General features: G+C 43.1%; 3 protein-coding genes across 3 annotated transcripts; 2 read left to right on the top strand and 1 right to left on the bottom strand.

The window, feature by feature from the left end:
• The first annotated feature begins 106 nt into the window (after positions 1-106).
• LOC6632507 (bifunctional purine biosynthesis protein ATIC) lies at positions 107-4,855 on the top strand. Its single transcript, XM_002055976.4, has 6 exons — positions 107-177; positions 2,655-2,725; positions 2,799-3,871; positions 3,927-4,360; positions 4,437-4,563; positions 4,625-4,855. Exons 2-6 carry the CDS (start codon positions 2,671-2,673, stop codon positions 4,742-4,744), a joined length of 1,809 nt encoding a protein of 602 aa, XP_002056012.2. The 5' UTR covers positions 107-177; positions 2,655-2,670; the 3' UTR covers positions 4,745-4,855.
• On the top strand, positions 136-2,092 carry LOC6632506 (tRNA dimethylallyltransferase). The gene is made up of 2 exons (XM_002055975.4): positions 136-177; positions 416-2,092. The coding sequence occupies exon 2, from the start codon at positions 456-458 to the stop codon at positions 1,842-1,844; it is 1,389 nt and encodes a 462-aa protein (XP_002056011.1). The 5' UTR covers positions 136-177; positions 416-455; the 3' UTR covers positions 1,845-2,092.
• On the bottom strand, positions 3,985-21,838 carry LOC6632508 (ATP-binding cassette sub-family G member 8). Its single transcript, XM_015170428.3, has 8 exons — positions 21,309-21,838; positions 9,062-9,195; positions 8,705-8,836; positions 6,608-7,959; positions 6,079-6,548; positions 5,885-6,005; positions 5,539-5,819; positions 3,985-5,192 (listed from the first exon to the last, which is right to left on the bottom strand). Exons 2-8 carry the CDS (start codon positions 9,190-9,192, stop codon positions 4,956-4,958), a joined length of 2,724 nt encoding a protein of 907 aa, XP_015025914.1. The 5' UTR covers positions 9,193-9,195; positions 21,309-21,838; the 3' UTR covers positions 3,985-4,955.
• Between the last annotated feature and the right edge of the window lie 41 nt (positions 21,839-21,879).

The raw sequence follows: 21,879 nt of genomic DNA on the forward strand, positions 1-21,879 counted from the left end.
GAAATATCCATCACAAGTGAATAAATAACCGTTTTTGTTCACAAAGTTCAAAAGTTCGTTTTGATAATCAGTTCATTCGAGCCTAGTCTGAACGCAGCAGCACATCTCTACTATCGATAAAAAAAACTAGTATCGATAAAGGTACCGGCACCGTGAAAATTAGCCCGCATAACGCTTGTAAGTTATTAGTAATTTAAATGAAAGTTAATTATGCTTAAGATGTTAAGAAAAGCTCACATTATTTGTAATTCAGTCTACTTTAAACATAAGCATTTTGGGTGAAGCTAAAGCAACAGGTAGTTTCCTACTAACACGTGTCAGAAACGTGAGAGCAGCCACACTGTCTGTCTCTCTCGCACACTCGCTGTAATTTCGATTCGCAAGCGAAAATAAATAACAAACAAAACACTTGTAGCTCAATTTAAACTTGAATTCAATTAAATTAAACGTGCCAAATGCTGCGCAAGGTGCCCCTCATAGTCATACTGGGCTCCACGGGCACGGGCAAGACGAAATTATCGCTGGAGCTGGCCGAGCGCTTTGGCGGCGAAATAATCAGCGCGGATTCCATGCAAGTGTACACGAACTTGGATATTGCCACAGCAAAGGCCACCAAGGAGGAGCAGGCACGTGCGCGGCATCATCTGCTGGACGTTGCAACGCCAGCTGAGCCATTTACCGTAACTCACTTTCGAGATGCGGCATTACCCATTATTGAACAGCTGCTGGCCAAATCGAAGCCGCCAATTGTGGTCGGCGGCACCAACTACTACATCGAATCCTTGCTGTGGGACATATTGGTTAGCACCAAAGAGGAGCAGGCAGCAACAGTTGAACAACAGTTGTCCGCGGAGCTAATGGCCGGCATGTCCACAGCGGAATTGCATCAGCATTTGGCCCAGATTGATGCCAGCAGCGCGAATCGCATACATCCCAACAATCGGCGCAAGATCCAGCGCGCCATTGAGGTGTACCAAAGCACGGGCCAGACCTTGAGCGAAAAGCTAATGGAGCAGCGCCAGCAGCCAGGTGGCAATCGCCTGGGTGGTCCACTGCGTTATCCACACACCATACTACTCTGGCTGCGCTGCCAGCAGGATGTGCTGAATGAGCGGCTAGACAAACGAGTAGATGGCATGCTGCAGCAGGGTCTGCTCAAGGAGTTGCGTCAATTCCACAACAGCTATGCGAACGTCACCTTGCAGGCGTACACCAAGGGCGTGCTGCAGACCATTGGCTACAAGGAGTTTGTGCCATATTTGCAGAAATACGATGCGCAGCAGGATGACAGGCTGGAGGCGTACCTAAGTGAGCACCAATACCAGCTGCCCACGTCGGAGCAGCTTCTGGCCATGGAGAGCGAGGCGGAGCATCTCGCTGCCAGTCTCAAGCTCCTGAGCAGCTGCTGTGCCGAATTGAAGCTGGTCACGCGTCGCTACTCCAAGAAGCAGCTGAAGTGGATAAACAATCGTTTTCTGGCCAGCAAAGATCGACAAGTGCCCGATCTATACGAGCTGGACACCAGCATTGTGAGCGCCTGGCCCGAAGCGGTCTTTAAGCGTGCCGAGTGCATCATAGACAGCTATTGCCAAGCGCAAAACTGTGAGATTCTGCCCATGGCCAAACGTGTGCATCCTGGCGCCGATCTTAACGAGGAGACGAGCCATTTTTGTGCCATTTGCGCGCGTCATTTCGTCGGTGAATATCAGTGGGGCCTGCATCTAAAGTCAAACAAGCACAAGCGACGCCGCGAATCGCAGCGGCGCAAGCAGCGAGAGGCAGCCGAACAGGCAGCCAGACCCCAATCGAAGCCGGTTGCCGAGCTGCCCGATAAGACGCTGTAACCGACACGGCCAGACAGATGTAGTAATAAATGTATATACGTATAAAAACTCGAGTAATAGCTTGCAATACACTAGCCGAGGGTATTTCAGCTATGTCGCGATACGTGTTAGGCATTGGGGCATTCATGTGCGTATATATGTATATATATATATTAGTACAAGCTGTTGAACATAAGACTACTATATTATAATGCTGATATGGGAAATATCGATTGTCTTATATTATTAAAAAAAAAAAATTATTTTTATATATACACTGGTAAAACTTACTTGTTCAAAGTCTTAATATGCTCCTAATATTTTGGCACAACTTTATCAACTTTGGACTACTATAATATATAGCTTCTATAGGGATGATCGGCAAAACTTTGAGATTTTGTGTACAAATCGATAACATCTATCGAATACCAAACAATTTGATGCTTGAGATTATATAGGAAAAATCTGGAAAAATTTTGGGGAAGGACTAGGACTAGGACTAGAAATACGGAAATGAGAATCTGCTTCTTAAGTTTAAGCAATATCGAACTACTATATCTTATAGCTTTTATAGGAACAATCTGCCAAAGGGTATAAGATCGTCGGCAACTCGAGGAAAACTGATCTATTTATATATTTTATTTGATTTTTTGCTGATGCAAGCGCATCAGATTACCCTTCCTCTGAAATGTAAGGGGGCAGGTTTCAATTGCTATCAGTTAAACCGCAGCCCACAGAGGTCGTTGCCTAGACGAAAAGCGAAAACATGTTTGTGCAATCCAAGTCCACGTCTGGCCACTGAAATCGTTTCATCTTTCAATTGCATTTCAGTTGTCAACTGAATCGCATGCAGCTAGCAGGAGCAGCCCAAGGACTAGGAACAATGACAACCAAGAAAATAGGTGGGCAGATCAAAGACTATATACAATAAACATATATATTTTTAAATCAATTTACGCGCTTCTCTACCTGCAGCACTTCTCAGCGTCTCAGACAAGACGGGTCTGGAGGAGCTTGCGAAGAAATTGTCCGCGCTGGACTTTCAACTAGTTGCCAGCGGCGGCACAGCTACTGCGCTACGTGGCGCTGGTCTGAATGTTAAGGATGTCTCGGACATAACGGGCGCACCCGAAATGCTGGGTGGGCGTGTCAAGACGCTGCATCCGGCTGTGCATGCGGGCATACTGTCGCGCACCACCACCAGTGATCTGGCTGATATGAAGCAACAGCATTACGAGCTCATCCAGCTGGTGGTCTGTAATCTGTATCCGTTTGCCAGCACCATAGCCAAGCCGGATGTCAGTCTGGCCGATGCCGTCGAGAATATCGATATTGGTGGCGTAACGCTGTTGCGTGCTGCAGCCAAGAATCATCAGCGTGTCACAGTCATCTGTGAGGCCGTCGACTATGCCAAGGTGCTGGCCGAGATTAGCGCCAAGGGCGATACCACACTGGAGACGCGTCAGGCCTTGGCACTGAAGGCTTTCACGCATACGGCCATTTATGATGAGGCCATCTCGGACTATTTTCGGAAGCAGTATGGCGCTGGCTCCTCACAGCTGACGCTACGCTATGGCATGAATCCGCACCAGAAGCCGGCGCAGCTGTACACACAGCTGGCACAGCTGCCGCTCCGTGTGCTGAATGCCTCGCCCGGTTTTATCAATCTCTGCGATGCACTTAATGGGTGGCAGCTGGTCAGGGAACTGAAGCAGGCACTGCAGCTCCCGGCAGCAACCAGCTTTAAGCATGTCTCGCCTGCCGGCGCCGCCGTGGGCGTGCCACTCAGTCCGGCGCAGGCCAAGCTCTGCATGGTGGATGATCTCTACGAGCAGCTAACGCCTATGGCCACAGCCTACGCCCGCGCACGCGGTGCCGATCGTATGAGCTCCTTTGGTGACTTTGTGGCGCTGTCCGATGTCTGTGATGTGCTCACGGCCAAGATTATATCGCGTGAGGTCTCTGATGGCATCATTGCAGCTGGCTACGAGCCGGAGGCACTGGAGATACTCAAGAAGAAGAAGAATGGCAGCTACTGCATTCTGCAGGTACAGTTCCCCCATAAGCAACTGAGGCCCACACTAATCCAGTGAACACTTGCAGATGGATCCCAACTACGAGCCGAGCGCTGTGGAGCGCAAAACCATTTTTGGCCTAACGCTGGAGCAGAAGCGCAACGATGCCGTCATTGATGCCAAACTCTTTACCAATGTGGTCAGCAAACGTCGACCCTTGCCCGAGTCCGCCGTGCGCGATCTCATTGTGGCCACCATTGCGCTCAAGTACACCCAGAGTAATTCCGTATGCTATGCCCGCGATGGGCAGGTGATTGGTATTGGCGCCGGCCAGCAGTCGCGCATTCACTGCACTCGTCTGGCTGGTGAAAAGGCCGACAACTGGTGGCTGCGGCAGCATCCCAATGTGGCCGCCATGAAATTCAAGGCGGGCGTCAAGCGTGCCGAAATTTCGAATGCCATCGATAACTATGTGAACGGAACCGTGGGCAAGGATATGCCATTGGCGCAGTTCAAGGGCATGTATGTGCACAGTTTGTTAATAATTGTGTTTCCGGCTCTGCTTGACGTGTGTTTCTTTCTTTGTATTGCCCAACAGGTTCGATAAGGCGCCGGAGCAGCTGACGGCAGCACAGAAGCTTGACTGGCTGAAGCAGCTAAACGGTGTGGCACTCGGCTCCGATGCTTTCTTTCCCTTCCGCGATAACATTGATCGCGCTAGACTGGTGCGTACTTCTCTACTGATGTGCTTTAGCTCTTGGTTAACTTTTACTTTGATTCTTGCAGAGCGGCGTCTCCTACATAGCCAGTCCATCGGGCTCCACCAATGATGCGGGCGTCATTGCCGCCTGTGATGAGCATGGCATTATCATGGCGCACACCAATCTGCGCCTGTTCCATCATTAACTCCATACAGCTCGGCTCAATCGAATATATACATAATTGTGACCCTTTATCGTATTCAACACAACATTCCTTCAATCACACAATAAAAGACACTTGCCTTAGTTAGTTAAACGTTCGCTGCCTCGACTACATTTTTTGTTTGTTATTGTTTATAAAGAAATTTAGTTGCTAACTAATGTACAGTTGGATGAATCCGGCTACAAGTGAGTGCCTAGTAGCGCCGGCTGCGTCGCTTGCGGCACGCGCCGCGGCAATTGCACACAAAGATTATGAATGTCAAACAGAAGAGCAACACAGAGGCCAGCACCAGGGCCACAGATGTGGTCTGATCATAGCTGAGTGTGGCATCCAGCACATGTTGCTGCGGCAGCAACTGATAATCGTGCAGCACCTGTGTGCCATTGGGCGGCGGGCAGGGCTGCTGGACAATGATTTCCTGATGCTGCACCTGCAATTCGAATAGGCATATAAGTAACAAGTAGGAATATCTCAGTCGGGTTTATCCGACTGCGTTATACTCGGTCACAGTCCATGTCTACAAGTTACCCTGTACCCAGCGTCGAGCTACTGTTACGAGCAATCTTATCAGAAGTCATCACATAAAATGTGGTTACTTTAGCTCTTAGATTGCTGGGAGACATCGATTTTCGCGGCTAGCCAAAGGAGTATTAGCCCTTTAGCTATCGCCTAATGCGCGAACATTTCAAATCTCTTACTTAAATAACGCAAGCGATACCTTTCACTTTGTGAACGAGCATAAAAATTCCATAATTTACAGTTTCCGGCTAGCTCACCTGCTTATTGCGGCACAGCTGCAGACCCGCGGAATTGGCCAGCGTCTCGGCACTGTACTCATCCTGTACCAGGACGGGCAGCAGCCAACGCTGCGGTGAGGCCAGCTGCAGCCAAGACCACAGCTTGGACAGATTACGCGGATGCACCAGATAACCGCCGACGGCAGCCAGCGCCAGACTGATCAGGGCATTCACCAGACTGGCGGAGACCTTGCAGGGCAGCAGATGGGCGCAGAACAAGGCCAGCGTTTGAATAAGCGTTAGATAGAGTAGCATATACCCTGTGGAAAGAATTACACAATCACATTGGGTTGCTAGATTCTGGTTTTTCTGCTGTCTCGCTTACCCATGTACAAATAGATGCCGGTGTCGCTGCTATTCGAATAGGTATATAGTCCGGCCATGCTGTGAGCCGGCAGCAAATAGGCCAGCCAGATGCACAAGCTGGGAAACAGGCCGAGCAGGCTCTGTAAAGCATAAATAAAGTACATGGCATTCGTTTATGTGTGCAAGAGGATGTTTGTTATAGATTTGGCCCACCTGCACAATGATGTAGAGACTGCGCGAGTAGAGGCCCAGTCGTATATCACGCTCCGCATGTCGTCGATCCTCCTGGGTGTCCCGTATAGTTAGCATGACCAGAGGCCAGTAGGCCAGCACCATGACGCAATGATGATAGCCAAGGCGATCGTTGTAGGACAACTGCGGATCCGAGGCGGGCACATCCCAGAAGATGCAGCCAATGCAGAGGGAGAGCACCGCAGCGGCTATCAGCTTGCTGATCCAAGTGAGCAGCGAGCCGGGCTGCTTGTAGCCGGCAAAGCGTTTTACCAGCGCCTTGGCTTGGCCAAAGAAGCCCGCTTTCAGCGTAAAATTGGGCAGCGAGGCGGGCGGCGCGGCCAGCGGCGGCTCCGAATTGATTTGATCCCACGCATTGGCCAGCGATTCGATGCGCGCCGATGACTCCAGCATGGCAGCGGCCGACAAATCATCCAAGGTGACCAGATCCACTGAGGGGCACAGGAATTTGATATACATACACAAGCATATAGTTGGAGGCTTGACTTACAATAATAATCCGCTGGATTCTTGAAGGGCGGACACGGATAACCCAGTTCGCCCATGTGGCGTGGCAAATCAGCGCGACTGCCGGAGAAGACGGTACGTCCGCCGGACAGCAACAGCACGCCGGAGCACATGGACAATATCTCAAAGGTGGGCGGCTGCAGAGTCATGATGACAATGCGACCACCGCTGCACCATTGCCGCAGATACTCCACCAGAAAGAACGTGTCAAATATGTCCATATTGCTGGTGACCTGGTCGAGTATCAGCAGCGATGATTGCGCCAGTAACTGGCAAGCGACGCTCAAACGCTGCTTCTCCGAATGGGTGAGCGTCGAGACATTCGAGGCGCGCACGGTATTCAGCCCCAGATCCTCAATGAGTACATCCATGCGCTCCTTCAGATCGCTGCGATCCAGCGGGCCGCGCAATGCCGCATGGAAATTCAGCGTGCACTGCACACTCATGCGCGGATCCAGCGAGGAGACCTCCAGGGCGGGCACATAGCTGCACAGTTCACGCAGCCCACGTCGATTCACCTGCTGGCCATTAATCAGAATCTCGCCGCCCAAACGCTCGCGCAGACCCGCCAGGCACTCGGCCAATGCGCTGCCCTCGCGCTGTGACGTTGCCATAATGGCAAACAGATCGCCCGCCTTTGCCTGCAGCGAGACGCCGTGCAGGCAGGGACTCACGTCCAGGCAGTGCACCTGTATATTCGGATATATCAAGCCCAGACTCGACTGTTTGCGGCCGTACTGCGCACCGTGCCGCGAGCTGCCGTAGATGCGTGATTCTCCATAGTCATAGCCCAGGCCGCCGCCACCACCATCGCCGCCCAATCCGGCGCCGAGCAGATCAGCCTCGCTGTGCGAGCGATGCCCGTAGTGCTTGCCATTGGTCATGTACTGCTGCTGCTGCTGCTGTTGCTGCTGCTGCTGGTGAAGATGATGATGCTGGCCCACGGCAATGCTGGCGCGACTGTTCGCCTGACGCAGCGCCGCCGACGGCACGCCGCCCTGGGCCCGTGACTCCGGGCGTGAGTGCGCCATGGCCATGCCCATGCCGCTGATGGCACGGAAATCGGACTCGCTGCGATATTTGCGCAAATTGGGTGGAACACGACTGCGTGTGGTTTCATTGTCGCTGCTGTCATAGCCGCTGGAACCGGCGCCCGCCGGGGCACCCGAACTGTCACGAAAGCCGCGATTCACACGGCCGCGCACACCACCCAGTGCACTGGAGCCGCCCGGTCCCGGACCAGGTCGATGGGAGCGCTGTGAGCCGGCATTAGGCGGAAAGACGCGCGGCAGCCCAAACTTGAGATATGTGTACATGTTCGAACCTAGGGGCGATCTGAGAGAGCGAGAAGAATGCAATCAATAAGAAGTCGGTCTGGATCTGAAATCAGTGGGTGTACGTGAGAAAATCTTGAACCAACTCTGGAAACATCAAATATTTGTTCTTTTTACTTTAAATGGTACCAAGAAAAATACCCAAGGTATAACGGGGAGTTCCAACATAAGATTATTCATAGTTTTATATTTTTAAATTTGGAATGAAAACCAAAAATAACAATTTAAAATTGTAAATCAATATTTACTGGTTGTGATTTCAAGCGCCAGGATAATAATAATGAAAGTAATAAAAAAACAATAATAAAATATAGGATTCGATTGACATTACTTATTCAAAGAAAACACAAACTCTTTAAGATACTATACGTTAGAATGAGAGTTCCTCGCCGTGGCATTCTTTTTAGATTGGGTATCATATAAAAATCCAGGAATTTTCAAAAGTAATTTCATAAATTTATTATTATAATACACCTGTCAAATGGTACATACTTTTTTTATACTAACTGAAGATTTCATTTCGTATAAAAGCATTTGGACACCAAAACCATCTTTTGATTTATTTGCAAAACTATTTTGATTATTTAAAAATTATTATTGGATAAAAATGCTGTATTTATTATCACAGTCGAGAAACTTGTCAGCTTTAAGGAATGTTGTTAATTGAAGATGCGAATGTTAATATGTGTGTAGATATTTAATAATGTTTTTCATTTTTTGCTGTTGTTGTTGTTGTTGTTACTCACTTGGGTCCGTAGCGCGGATGATTTAAGATTGATTGCACTGTGGTGTCGCGTAGCTGGAAATTTCCATATGGCAGCGGTGATTTATCTGACGAGCCCAGCGCCGAATCGGTGAAGTCAGAGTTCAGATTTTGCCTGCATGTTGTGAGGGGGGAACAGAGAAAAGAAAGGGTTAGAGCTGCGCTTAGCTATGTCATTGTCAAAAGCGGGGCGTGGTCAATGCGTCTAATTAAAGTTATGGCATTTGAACTTCCGCTTGGCTGCGGTTAAATCAAGCGTCAAAATTGTCAAACAGGTGCAGCTGCCGCAGCGAAGCCAGCGGATGCACCAGGGACACGCCCACAACGTTTCCGCACTTACCTATAAATGGACCAGGCATGCAGATCTTCGGATGCCGCCGGCGGCAGCGGCGTGTTGGGACCATGCGGCACCGAGTAGCGACGCTCCTCGCGTGACATTTTCTTATTGTTGGAAAAGTTGCTCAGCTCCATGCTCTGCAAAGAGTGTGTAAGAGAGAGAGACAGACAGAGAGAGAGGGAGGGAGATAGATGGAATGAATTAGTGTCTTGGTGCCAAAAATGTAGCTAATTTCCAGTTAAACTGGGTCAAGAATGCCAGCGTGTCGGTTATTACTCATAATTTGCGGGAATTAGCTTAATGAAAGCCACACACAATACACACATGCACACAACACACACACACACAGCACACACACACACACACCTCACAGTCGGCTATTGTTAAAGTCAGACAAGGCGCTAGCTTTGACTATATAATACCCTGTTTCTTAACATTAAAGTAAAATAAACAAATTTAAGAACATTTTTAAATGACAACTCAAATCAGCTCAATTTCGAACTTAGTCTAAGCTGCATTAGAGGTGCGTCTCTTATTTTATTGTCAACTCTAGCTTTAACTTGTTGAGAATTGCAGGCGTCAAACAGCAGACGAAGTACAATGCGCACATCTGAGTCCACTTTTTGTGTGTTTTCAATTTAATTTAAACTAAACATAATTTAAAAGTAATTGCAATAACTATTATACTTATTTTACTTACAAACCATGAAATTTATGAATTCTTTAAGTTATTTAACATTCATAAATCTCTAGAAATTGTTAGTTGTTTTCCGTTAATATATTGGAACTTGCAGGTTTGTGTCAAGAGTTACACATGCTAAAAATAATTTTAATTTTGAGCTTAATTTTTGCTAAGCTTAAGATATATTTTCAGAGTCAATAGAGCATGTATTTTGAAGCAACTCAATGATATAGAAGCAACTTTAGGATCTCTAGTTCCAAATAGATGACTAGATTCAAGTCGATGTCTATTTGGAGAACTTGTAAAGATGCATAATGTATGACTGTAAAAGAAACCCGAGTTACATTAGGTCCAAGTAAATGTCTATTTGTAGAGCAAATGTAGAAGAAATTATATTTTCTCTATATCCAAACAAATGTTTTTTTGTAGCGTTGCAATAAAATACCTTGAAGCCTTTTCACATTTTAAGGGGTATAAAAACTTGAAACAAAGAAACCAATTCAAATAGTTTTTTTTTGTTCAGTTTTTCACATTTAATTTTCTTGACTTGAACAAATCTAAAAATCTCGCATTAAGCGGAGAATAAAGCTGCAGTTGTTGTGAAGATTTCGACACGGCAGCTGCGTTTTTAATTGCTAATGCGAGAAACGCAGATGCAAATGAGCCGCAAAGTTGCGCCCAAATGTGGCACTTATGCAATCCGAGTGTAACTGCAACAAAACGGTGGCTGCCACAAAATGCACCTGTTGCCAGTTGAGGTGTTTCTTTGATTTCTGCCTGCGCGAAGGCAGCCAGCCGTATGCTGTTTCCGTTTGCAGAGTGAGTGCACCATGAGTGCCAGTCTGAATGTGAGTGAGTGTGAGTGCGAGTGTCTCTGTCTGCGAGCAAACGCGACCAGTTAAAACCTAACAGTTAAACAGCTGTAAGTGGGTGCGAGATTATGTAGCCAAGTGTTCTCAGTGTTTATTAATATTTACTTTTATTTTATTATTTAGGCGCAACTGTGGCAACTGGCGAAAGTGAGTGGCAGCTGCAGCCTGCCAGAGATTTGAGTTTTCGCTTTTATGCCCTTGTCGAGGGTATTATAGTTTTTTCAAAAAAAAAAAAACTCATAGAACAACCTGGTTCGTTTGTCTCTCAACTCTAGAGCTTAGAAGACATTTTCGTTATGAAGCTCTCAATTCTCTGCCAGTCGTTAATAGCCTTGTTGGTCTGTCTCCCAGTTCGAAAGCTAAGTTCATGACTCTTTGCATAGGTTCCTCATGCCGTTGCAGGCAGTACGAATGCCGTAAGCGCCTGGATCGTAATACTTTATCATATAGTTGCTATAGGAATTAGTCGAATACGAATTTAACGCATTCTGCTATCTTGAACTTTCTAGACATTTACGAATTCTTGCATGCATATCATATATCCTTAACGTGTACCGGAAATGGGCGGATTGGAACAATATGTCATATTGTTGCATATTGTTAAACAATCAGTTGGAAATGAAGATCTTGTATTATATAATGTTTTGCTTATTTACAATATCTTCATCTATTTCGACATCCACCAGTCATTGCAGAACATGGAAACAATCGGTCGAAAATAAGGTTTTCTATGTGAAATGTTTCACTATTTTAACAAATCTGATCAGAATCGGACCATATCAGCCATATCAGAAAAATAAGTAGATCGTTAAGTTTGTTTCTACATGGAAATCTTTTTCAAGATCTCCTGACTAAGCCCAACCCATACATAACAAGCTTCCAAGTCATATGTCTAGAAGTGTATTTATGCTTCGGCGTGCCGTTCTCTCCTAGTTTATATACTATATAATTTGCAGCTTGGCTCATAATTAGAGCCAAAGCTGAAAGTGAAGCTGTAGCTGGAGTTGGAGTTGGAGCTGTTGTAAAATGTGTGTATGAGAAAACGCATCAAACGCTTTGATTACCGCATATTTGAAATGCTTTAGTTAAGAGTCATGTGCATTATGTATTATTAAATATACGTTTTTGTTTAGTCTAAAAAAAAAAGAAAAAACCATTGTGAACACTTTTAATTGCGTGTTAAATGCGCCTTAATTAAAATCATTTTTGTTATATAGCGACTTATGGCTAAAGGTTCAGTTTAGTTGATTTTTGTTTGTTTGCTTTTTTGTTTGGTGTTTTTTTTTTTTTGTGCTTTTCATGTTTGTTGTTTTTGCTCTGCTTGTTATTGTTGTCTCTTGGCATTTTAGTATGTACTTGGCCATTGCAGTGAAAGTGGAAGCAAAAGGTTGTTTTTTTTCTGCCTTTAATACCCGAGCTCAAAGATAATGTAAATATAACTCAAGAGGAACTACCTACCTAAAGCTACTCCAACCTACAAACTAAAAACTTGGCGGCAGTGAATGAAGGAATGAATGAATGGATGAGTGCATGAATGCATGAATCAATGCTGCGTATATTGAGGGCATCGCATTGATTTATGTGTACGTCTTGTCGTTGATATCTATATGTGCTCCCCACATATATCATTTGGCTCTTTGCTGCAAGTGCGTTAAAAAAAAAAAAAAAATTACATATAAAAACAGCTCTTTATAGAGCAAAACCGTAGAGTTGAACAACTGAAACTGCACTGTTGGCAAAATGAAAGTGATTTTTCTGGTGCTACTTTTAGTGAGCTGCATATCATATGCATGGGAATAAACCAAAATGTCTTTCAAGCTACTCTACATCCATTTGAAAAATGGTAATAAGAAGGCTTAACAAGGCTGTGCAAATGCATATACCATATACCTAAGTCTACATGTAGGTATTTCAAGATCTTAATGATCCCATAAAATGTATATTAACTTCAGCAGCTGCTGAGTATTAGCTCGAAGGTTTTATAGGCTGTAGGCAACTCGCCTAATTTTTTGAAAGGAAAGTATTACGAAGACAATTTAAGAATCCCAAAATAAGTTACCCCTTCTTACATATTGTGCTTCTTATATTAAGGTTATTGATAAGGGCAGCTTTATGGTTTTTCAAAATGTCTTTAACCGAAGATCTTTTATGCAAGGCTATAGATTTACATCACAAGTCTCAGTATGCCAGTGATAAGCTATATATTTTCCTCTGAAATTTTCCATAGCTCTTGCATGTTAACATAACTTTAAATAGTTGCTACCTCCCAATATTTCAACAATCTTAACCACTTACATGCATGTAAGTATCTTTTACCCCAACCCAAGATACAAAGTTACATATATTTATCTGAGTATGTGTAACTCAACCCAAAATGCCAGCTAGTCGAAAAAAAAAAAAAAAACAAAATTATGCTTGTGCCACATGCAGCTGCAGCTGCTGCAAATACCGAAATAGAAAAAAAAAATCAAAACGAAATCGAAAAACCAGAATCTGTGGGCCAAAGTTGGAGTTCCGCAGTAGGAAACAGGCTGCATTACTGGAGTCTGACACAGTTAAATATGCCTGGCCAGAATTATATCATAGATTAACTGTGCGGCCATAAGCAATGTGGCAATGAGTTGCTTGAGTTATACATGCAACTACCACACGATAAGCGGCCGGCATAGCGGATGTGGCACGTTTGTCAACGGTGCCCCGATGCCAGCAATTAATTGGCCAACGGTTATTGGCAATGCTTAAATGAGCTTGCAATTAGATTATGCCATTGGGCAGGAGTGCAACAAATGTGTCAAGAATTGGCCAACTGCCGGCTCCAGACTCTGGATTGGGTGTGAGAAAGCAGCAGAGTGAGCGAGCGAGATGCACTAACTAAAACCCGTTGTTGTTATTGTTGTTGTTGTTGTTGCTGTTGTTGTTGCTGTCGTTACCGTTGCTTGTGCCGCATTTTGTGGCACTCAGCCGGCAGTTGACAAGTGGCTAACCGTTGCATGTCTGGCCGGAGCACATGACCATTGATGCAAAAATGCAGTTAGACGCAACTGGAGAATGACCAGCAGAAGGAGGAGCAACTGCAGCAGCAGTCACTGCTTGGCCTGTGCCCACATTATATGATTTAATGGTGCGCGCCCAAGTGGTTCCATGTGCCCAAGTGGTTTGACCATAATAATTTGTCTACTTTTTTTTTTTTTCTTTTTCATTCTTTTATTTTTGTGGGCAGCCACTCGAGATGTGATTTTTGTGAGCCATTAAAATGTGTGTGTGTTTGCTGCCTGATTGGATTACAAACAGGCTGCCGCGAGCTGGCCAAGTGAACTCTTGCGGTCTAGGTCTGAGCGGCATTCCCACGCGCAAGCCAATTCAATTGGGTTAACCGAAAAGAAAAACCAGTGAAAATGATCGCAGACTAAATACCCTTGTAAACGTGCAGCTGACCGTCTTGTAGCATATGCTAGGTGAATCGTGCGTTTGGTCAAGATATCTGGAAATACGGAAAAAGTTCTCGAGCGCCTCTTCCGATTGAGCTATATAATATGCTTGTGCGATATTGACCAGATGTTTCACATATGTAAGAAACCAGGCACTGCTCATAAACGCCAAGTTCCCTCATGAGAAGCAAAACGATTTTTAAACATGAACTTGGCAGCCATAGTTCTCCGATCCAGTCGATTTCGCGACATGTACTGCCTGGAGACTTCACTAATGACTTCATTGATGATGACTAATGATGAGGATGGCTTCAAAGCTATCTCTTTTCATGCGATACACAATTCATGACAAAATTATAATACCCTTTCTTGCAGTGTATAATGAACAGCATTCGGAAGTTTCCCTTGCGCAGTGCTCGCCGCCGGCATCGGCCACGTTTTCAAACGTGGCTGACTGGAACCCGAAAATGGGTAACTGGTTAACTGGGCAGCCGGCAACAGGTTAGCTGGGCAGCCACCCAAAATCAAAAGCTCTCTTCGCTGATTGCCAACTGACTGATGGCAGTGTGTTCAGGCCTTGCCGCGGCAACAAGCACTTGCTCTGGCCCGGCCTCTGCCCCCCAACGAGAAAGTGAAAATTTTGCTGTTGTGGCATAATTTCTGGCTGCCAGACATCGTATGATAAATGCCAATTGCACTGAACCAAAGTGGGTCGCAGTTGCAATTTGCAATTAATAATCAACAGCAACAACAAAAAAGTAAAAAAAAAAAGAACAACACACCACGCTTGAGGCCTTTTTGGGCGTGGCTGGGAACTCTGCTGTTGCCGGGGCTGACTAATACTAATCGTAATGCCCCTGCAAATTGATAATAATAAACATCAAGACTTTTGATTACCAGTTTCGGAGCAACATTCCGGCGGCAGCGAAAAGCCGTTTGTTGAACTTGCCCGGCTAAATGAAATTGTTGATAAATCTGAGCGCAAAGGCAAGCGAATGGGTAACCAATATTGTACACTGCGCAAAATTGTTTGTTAATATTTTTGAGCATTTCGCTCGATTAAAATAATGTAATGTAATTACCAACTGAGACTTTTCCAGTGAACAGTGAGCAGAAATAAATCAAGGATTAATAAGAAAAGGAAAGTAAATACTATTAATTTTTGATGCTCCTTTTATGTAACATATAGTTACATATATATATAGTTACAAACTGTCAGCCTAGCTTTTTTAACTGCACCAAACTTGGGATTCGAACCCGTTTACTGGATCAAATTCAGACCTCTTAGCTACTTAAAATAAAAGTAAGAGTATTAACTAATAATTTTTGAATTTTGCTGTTAAAAACAAAACATATTGTTTAAATCAAAGTGCAGTTGTAAATAAAATAATCTTAATTCCAATTCCGAAGTTAATTTTAAACTTTATCAAAAAATAGTGCATTTTTTTTATGCTGACATGAATGAGTGAAGAAATTTTAATTAAAATTTTGGTATTCAATTTAAGTCAAAAAGTTTCAAATGTTGACTTTAATTGTTTAGTTGAATTTAGTTCGAACCTCAACTATAATTTGTCTTTGAATTTGATTTAACTTTAGCTTAAAGCCATACGAATTTCAATTTATGCCAAAATTGTGCACAGTGTACCAAGTGTATATACACACAGCTAAAAATATGTGTGTTAATTGAGCACTCGATTCCAGAGTTTTGGGCTTGAGTCTTAGCTCATTTTGTGTTGGCATTTGTAGCGGACAGACAAGTATGCAAATTTTGTCGTATCTCATAGATACACAGCATCAGCCAGCAGCAGCTGAGATAAGCGACAGTCAGTCAACTGAGCACGCAACTCTACGCAGCCTGGGCCAAAAAAAAAAACAAACACACACAAAAAAGAAGCTTAAAAAACAGATTCAGATTTTTGTGAAAGTTGACGCTGCGTACCTGATAATTGATTATGAACAGATTGTGAATGTACATTAAATGAACGTTGCGAATGTCTGGAGCTGTCTATATGAGTGCTGCCAAGATTTGTGTTTTAATAAATGTGCATTAAAACGGGTAAAATTAAAAAAACAAAAAACACAAAACAGCTATAGCCAAGGTGTGCCAAAGATTTAATACCCTGTCGGGCATATCAATTAAATTGCTCATGCGGCATTTCATTAAACATTCGGCTAACTTATCTCAGCCAATATCTTGAGCTATGACTAAGAACGATTTGGAGCGCAAGCTAAACCAATTTCAATAAGTTAGCTTAATTAATATAGCTATTTTTATTTAACAAATAAATTTACGAGACAACCCTTTGAATATTAAAGCTGACGTATCACAGAAATCTTGTCAATAAAAAATAAATTTTTCCATGATTGCCCCGGAAGCTCTTTGAAATGGTAGTCAGATATTGGTATATTTTTGCGAAATATTATTAGCTGGCAAAATACTTCAACTTAATATGTGTTGTAAGTTCCTATAAATGGTACAGGGTAAATTATATGGTAGAGCTCAAAAAGATTTGGTCCAAGCAAAACTGAGCATAATAAATTGGAAGTCTTTTAAAAACATTTTAAAACACAAGATATTAATCTGAAATATGAAATATGAAATATGAAATTACATTTCGAGCTAAGAAACTATTTTTTTCTATTATGATTATTTTTTTCTTAAATATTATTGACATAATTGTTAACTATTGTAAAGTATTGAAAATTTCCGCAAAAAAAACTACTACACTTGCCCGAGCTAAATAAATGAGGAGACAGAATTGCGACGTAGCAGATATTTTGCTGGCTTAATTAATGCATTTATAACTGGGCCAAAACCGAATAAGTTCAGCCAATTGTTATTAAATTAGGCAATCTCGTGAAAAACTACAAAACCATAACGAGCCAAAGAATGCGCCAAAGCCAAACTTCGTTTTGTGCTGACATCGGCAAAGCGCGCTCCAACTGTGACCCCAAAAAATAAAAGCCAAGTTAATGTCATGCCGTCAACAAATACTCGTCATGGCTGCATAGCCCTCTGCGAGTGTGTGCGTGCGTGTGTGTGTGTGTGTGTGAGTTGTGTGTGCTACGGGTGTTTGCCATATTCAATTTCAAGTGTTTCAGTTTTCAGTTAAGGTTTTTACATTTCGCTCTGGAAACCCACACAGCAAGGTCAGAGTTTTATTAATTGCCTCGAGCCAAGCCGTTTTACATGCTACAGTTTTTGTCCATCTTTACAGGCAATTAACGCTGTTTCCCGCGCACAAAACACTTTCCTATGTGTGTTGCAACCGACTTGTGAAAGTGGCTTAACAAACCAAAAAAAAAAAAAACACACACATACACACACACACACACAAAACGTCAAAAATTTGCATGCCAATGTTCGTTCGTCTCGATTGTGGACCATCAAAAACCAGCCCAGCCCAACAACCCACCGCCCCACCACACCACCGCTCACGTGCGCCACTCTAATTGACACAAATTCCATGACAAACAAAATACCACTTTTTTTTTTTTTTTGCGTGCATAAAAATGCGAGAGACCAGCTAGGTTGGACATATCCCAGACAGCAAACGCACCCACCCAGACAGACAGAGCTGGGCCCATGGCGCCGTCTGGACACAGTGGTGCGAGCCCCAGAAAATCTATAATGTGTGTCATTATTATAGACTATAATTGGGGTAAATAAAACATTATTAGAACTTATTTTCTTCAAGCGAAGAGTTACAAAAAAAATAGTTCGAATGCAGTTCTTTTGGGTTATGCTGACTCCAGGATAAAAAGAAATATTCAGTTCAATTAATCTATTAGAAAACAATTTTTTTTTTTGAGAAACGAAAAATAAAACAAATGATTACAAACTAAATATCTTAAAGTTGTTCAAAAATTGTATTTAGTTCAATCAAAAAAAAAAAAATAAGAGATAGCATATGTTTGTATTATTTTTTTCATGTTAACTCGGAGACTAAATCGAAAATTTAAATACAAATTTTTTGGCATATTTATTGAAATATTTGCCCCAAGCCATTAGTCAATATTTTGGATTTAATTATTTGAAATGTTTATTGAATTATTTATGGTGCCAAGCTCTTCACCACATACATATATATATATATATATATATATATGTATGTGAATACGTATGTATACGCAGGAAAGTTAAAGAACTCATTCTTATATTATTAAATCTTTATATGTATATGTATTCATAAATTTCAGTAATAGTACATAGATGAAATGCAATTTTCACAGAAGATTTCGTTTGTGTCGAAAGTGGAATCTGAAGAACGCTATATTGGAAAATAAGATATCCTAATAAAGGAATAGCTGAACAATTCATCGGAACAGCAAGCGGAAAGACGCTGGTTTAAATTCACACTATAAAATGGAGTATAATATTAACTCCTTTTGATTCAACACTTTTTTAATTTCGGCAATAAATAAAGCCCAGAAACACTGTGCCTGATTGTTATTCGGGCCTATTGTAGATCAAGCCAAAACTCACGACGTCTTGCAAAGCTGAGTGACATAAATCCATGGCACAATTTATGCATAGCACGTTGGGGTGTGCGCGCGTGTGCATCTGCCTAGTTACATAGCTAACACACACACACACACACACACACACACACACACACACACACAAACACACACACAGACGCACATCCATGAGATACTTTTCTAGGCCTGCCTGCAATTCTGATTCTATGTCAGACGACGACGCCGACGCCGACGACACGGCTTCGCCTGCCAGACACGCAGTTCAAGTTGATGTTGTAGTGAAATGAATTTCTGGTTTTAGCGGCCATAAAAATCACAAGCTGTGTAGCATCCAGTCGGATGCTCACATGTATATAGATAGTATAGCACTTTCTTCGTCTAATTATGCAGCTGTTCTATGCTGCGTTTTATGTGTTAATTTAATTATAATAAAACCCAAATTAACCTGCTCTGTACTTTGTATCAATGTCTATGTTGAAAATTTCTTTTTCATTTGCTGCGGTTCGTTAAGTTTTCACTTGGTGGAGCAGGCCAGGGACTGGGGCTTAAAGTCGAGGCTGTCTTCAGCGGTGAGTTGCCCATTAAATGCAATGAATCATGACTCTTGGAGCGCAGCTAATGGCCAGTCAATGCATTGGGCCAGAGTTTAAAAATAATAACACATAAACCAAGTGCCAAAAAGAACACAAAGAACACAACAAGAACAAGTTCTCGGCCAGAGTTGCAGCCACACCCGTTTTTGAAAAGGCAACGAATGTTGGCTAGACAAAGCTGGCAGCAGAATCACCGTCAGCACCACCGCCAGCCCCACCGCCAGCACCACCCGCCGCGTTGGCTAAAAGCCACCACAAAGCAATAAACTGACAATCAATTCGACTTAAGTCCCTTTGCTGCTGCGCCTTTGACTTTGTGGCCACAAGTTTGTGTCTTAAGTCTTTCGTTTTCAAATCGAAATTGTTTGGAATTGAAACGCACTCAGATCTGATTGCGGCATCGGCCTGCTTTTAAAGATTGTTTTTTTTTTCTTCTTTTAGGCAACAAATCATCAGGCAGCACCGTTAATAGCTATGAGAAATACTGTTAACTAATTTACGCCGCAGAGAAAAACAAAAATAAAAAAAAAAACAACAATAAGAGGAAGAGAGCCACACAAACTAACGAGTCACCAGGCGAAGCAAGCATAAGAACCAGAAATCTTTGGGCTCTGATAGCAAAAAGGTATTCAATGAAACGGCCAGCTAACGGTAGAACATGGCACCTGTAATTAGGTGTGAACTACTAGAGGTCGCCAAAAATTTGTGTCCACAATTTATATGGCTGAGAATTGTGCCAATGTCTTGACAGAAGAAGTGCGCCTTATCAAATGATTTGGCCGTGCCAACAAGTTAAGCATCACAATTTTGAAAGTGATTGTTTGGTAAAAAGAAAATTGAATGTGAAAGTTGCTGTGCCGTTCGCCAATTTTTTGAAATTCTTCTTGGCAACGAGCACGGTATAAAGCGCAACAGATAAATGTCCAAAGATAAAGATAAACGATGGCTGCTTTTTTGAGCACTTAGAAAAGGTTCAAAACTGGCCACACAAACAGCAGGCTGCTCAATATAGATTTGCATGTGCCGAGACTTCAATATACGGCAGATACCACAAATATGCAACAGCAACAAAAACAACTGCAGCAGCAGCAGCGGCAGCGGCAGCAGAGAGGAAATGCCAAGACGCAAGACAAACAATGAGCGGCGCACGCAGCCAAGAACTCAGCGAGTCAGCGAGCGAAACAAACAAACAGAAACTTGTATCTGTAAGATACACAGCTCACACAGCTATAGATGCACACACACACACACAGTCAAACGCATAACTTTGGCGCTGACTATGGCCACAGAGCGCCCTAAGCGCGCAAAAGAACTTTTGAGCCGAATGGAAACACAAAATAAAAACAAGAAAGAACAGCTAGCAGCTTCGGCATGCCGAAGTTTGAATACTCTTTTAGACATGTGCGAAGAATTGTGAAGCTAAGTAGTAATTGCTGAGTTTGGTCAACATATTTGGAAAATCAAATAAGTTTTCCAATTTGGCATTTCACAAACGTTTCTTAATATAGAGCTATATGATATGTTAATCCGATTTGTTACATTTTTGAAAATGTAAAAATACACAGTTTGTTAAAGATTAGTTTATTGAAAAAAAAATATATTATTTGTTTATTTAAAACATTCTATACTGCCTGCAAAGTCTTACGAAGTTGGCTTTAAATGTGTTGAACAGACGGACAAGGCCTTAAAGACTCGTCTGTTGTTGCCGATCAAGAATATATATAGACACTTTATGGGGTTGGAAAAAAAGGCCTTTCATGCGTAACACATTTTATGAGAATTCAAAAATACCCTCGACAAGAGTATTAAAAAAAAAAAAAAGAGAAGTTGAAGCAGTGGAAATGGTGGAAACTACGATAGACGCTGGCTAAAGAACGAGCCAACAACGTTTGCTAGACAAAACTTGCTTGTGGGATCTTTGACCTGCAATGGCGACGACCGCAGAGCGGCCAAGAAATCAACAACGTGGAGCAGGAGCAAAGCGCCCGTCAACGCCTCGGCTGAGCCATATAGATACACACACGTACACACACATGGGTGTATCTATTTTAGAGCTGGCAAGTGTTGCTTGCTTGGCTTGGGTTGTATTTAATAAAAATTAACAGTTGTACAAACTTTAATGGACAACAAAAAGCGCCACGAAATGCAAATTGCGAGCGACCAAAAGATACATTTGTATCTCAAAGTACTTACCAAGCTGTATTTGCTTATTGCTGCTTGTTGTATTTAGCCAAAGTTGTTGTTGTAGTTGTTGTAGCACACTGTGCATATTCCATAAATACACAGGCAACACGCACGCACACACGCACACGCACAGTTTTGCGTTTCTTATTGGACAATTTTATGTGGTGTGGCCGAAAACAAATGCCGCTATTTGCAAACTGATTTGTCACACACACAGGCCGCGGCTCAGAAACCACATTTGCATGCACTTGCACATTGCCATTAATAAATAAACATATATATATATATATATTTGTATTTGAATATATATAGATATTAATATTGCTACCGCATCTATTACGCTAGTTACGCCGTCAACATTTCAATTTGATTTTCAAGCGCGTAGTCTTTGTTTGTTTTTTTCTTATTAATAATAATTCGTATTGCCAATTTTATGTTATTTTTTGTTCACTTTATTTTGCGCTGAGCCAACAGACGTGCACAGCTCAGACAGCGGCGCAGTGGACAACTCTCTCGGTGCTCTGCTCAAACCGTACTGAGCTGAACTTGGCCTCGGACGCCATCTTAGCCAGTTGCGCGC

This window comes from Drosophila virilis, chromosome 2, assembly GCF_030788295.1.
Source record: "Drosophila virilis strain 15010-1051.87 chromosome 2, Dvir_AGI_RSII-ME, whole genome shotgun sequence".
NCBI lineage: Eukaryota > Metazoa > Arthropoda > Insecta > Diptera > Drosophilidae > Drosophila > Drosophila virilis.

What these genes read in the sequence shown, in the direction of transcription:
- LOC6632507 (XM_002055976.4), top strand. Translation starts at nt 2,671, where the DNA reads ATGCAGCTAGCAGGAGCAGCCCAAGGACTAGGAACAATGACAACCAAG. An exon ending in GCAGCTACTGCATTCTGCAG is followed by an intron (nt 3,872 to 3,926) that starts GTACAGTTCCCC and finishes GAACACTTGCAG; the next exon opens with ATGGATCCCAACTACGAGCC. An exon ending in TTGGCGCAGTTCAAGGGCAT is followed by an intron (nt 4,361 to 4,436) that starts GTATGTGCACAG and finishes ATTGCCCAACAG; the next exon opens with GTTCGATAAGGCGCCGGAGC.
- LOC6632506 (XM_002055975.4), top strand. Translation starts at nt 456, where the DNA reads ATGCTGCGCAAGGTGCCCCTCATAGTCATACTGGGCTCCACGGGCACG.
- LOC6632508 (XM_015170428.3), bottom strand. Translation starts at nt 9,192, where the DNA reads ATGGAGCTGAGCAACTTTTCCAACAATAAGAAAATGTCACGCGAGGAG. An exon ending in CATGCCTGGTCCATTTATAG is followed by an intron (nt 8,837 to 9,061) that starts GTAAGTGCGGAA and finishes CACAACATGCAG; the next exon opens with GCAAAATCTGAACTCTGACT. An exon ending in CGGCATCTATTTGTACATGG is followed by an intron (nt 5,820 to 5,884) that starts GTAAGCGAGACA and finishes TTCTTTCCACAG; the next exon opens with GGTATATGCTACTCTATCTA.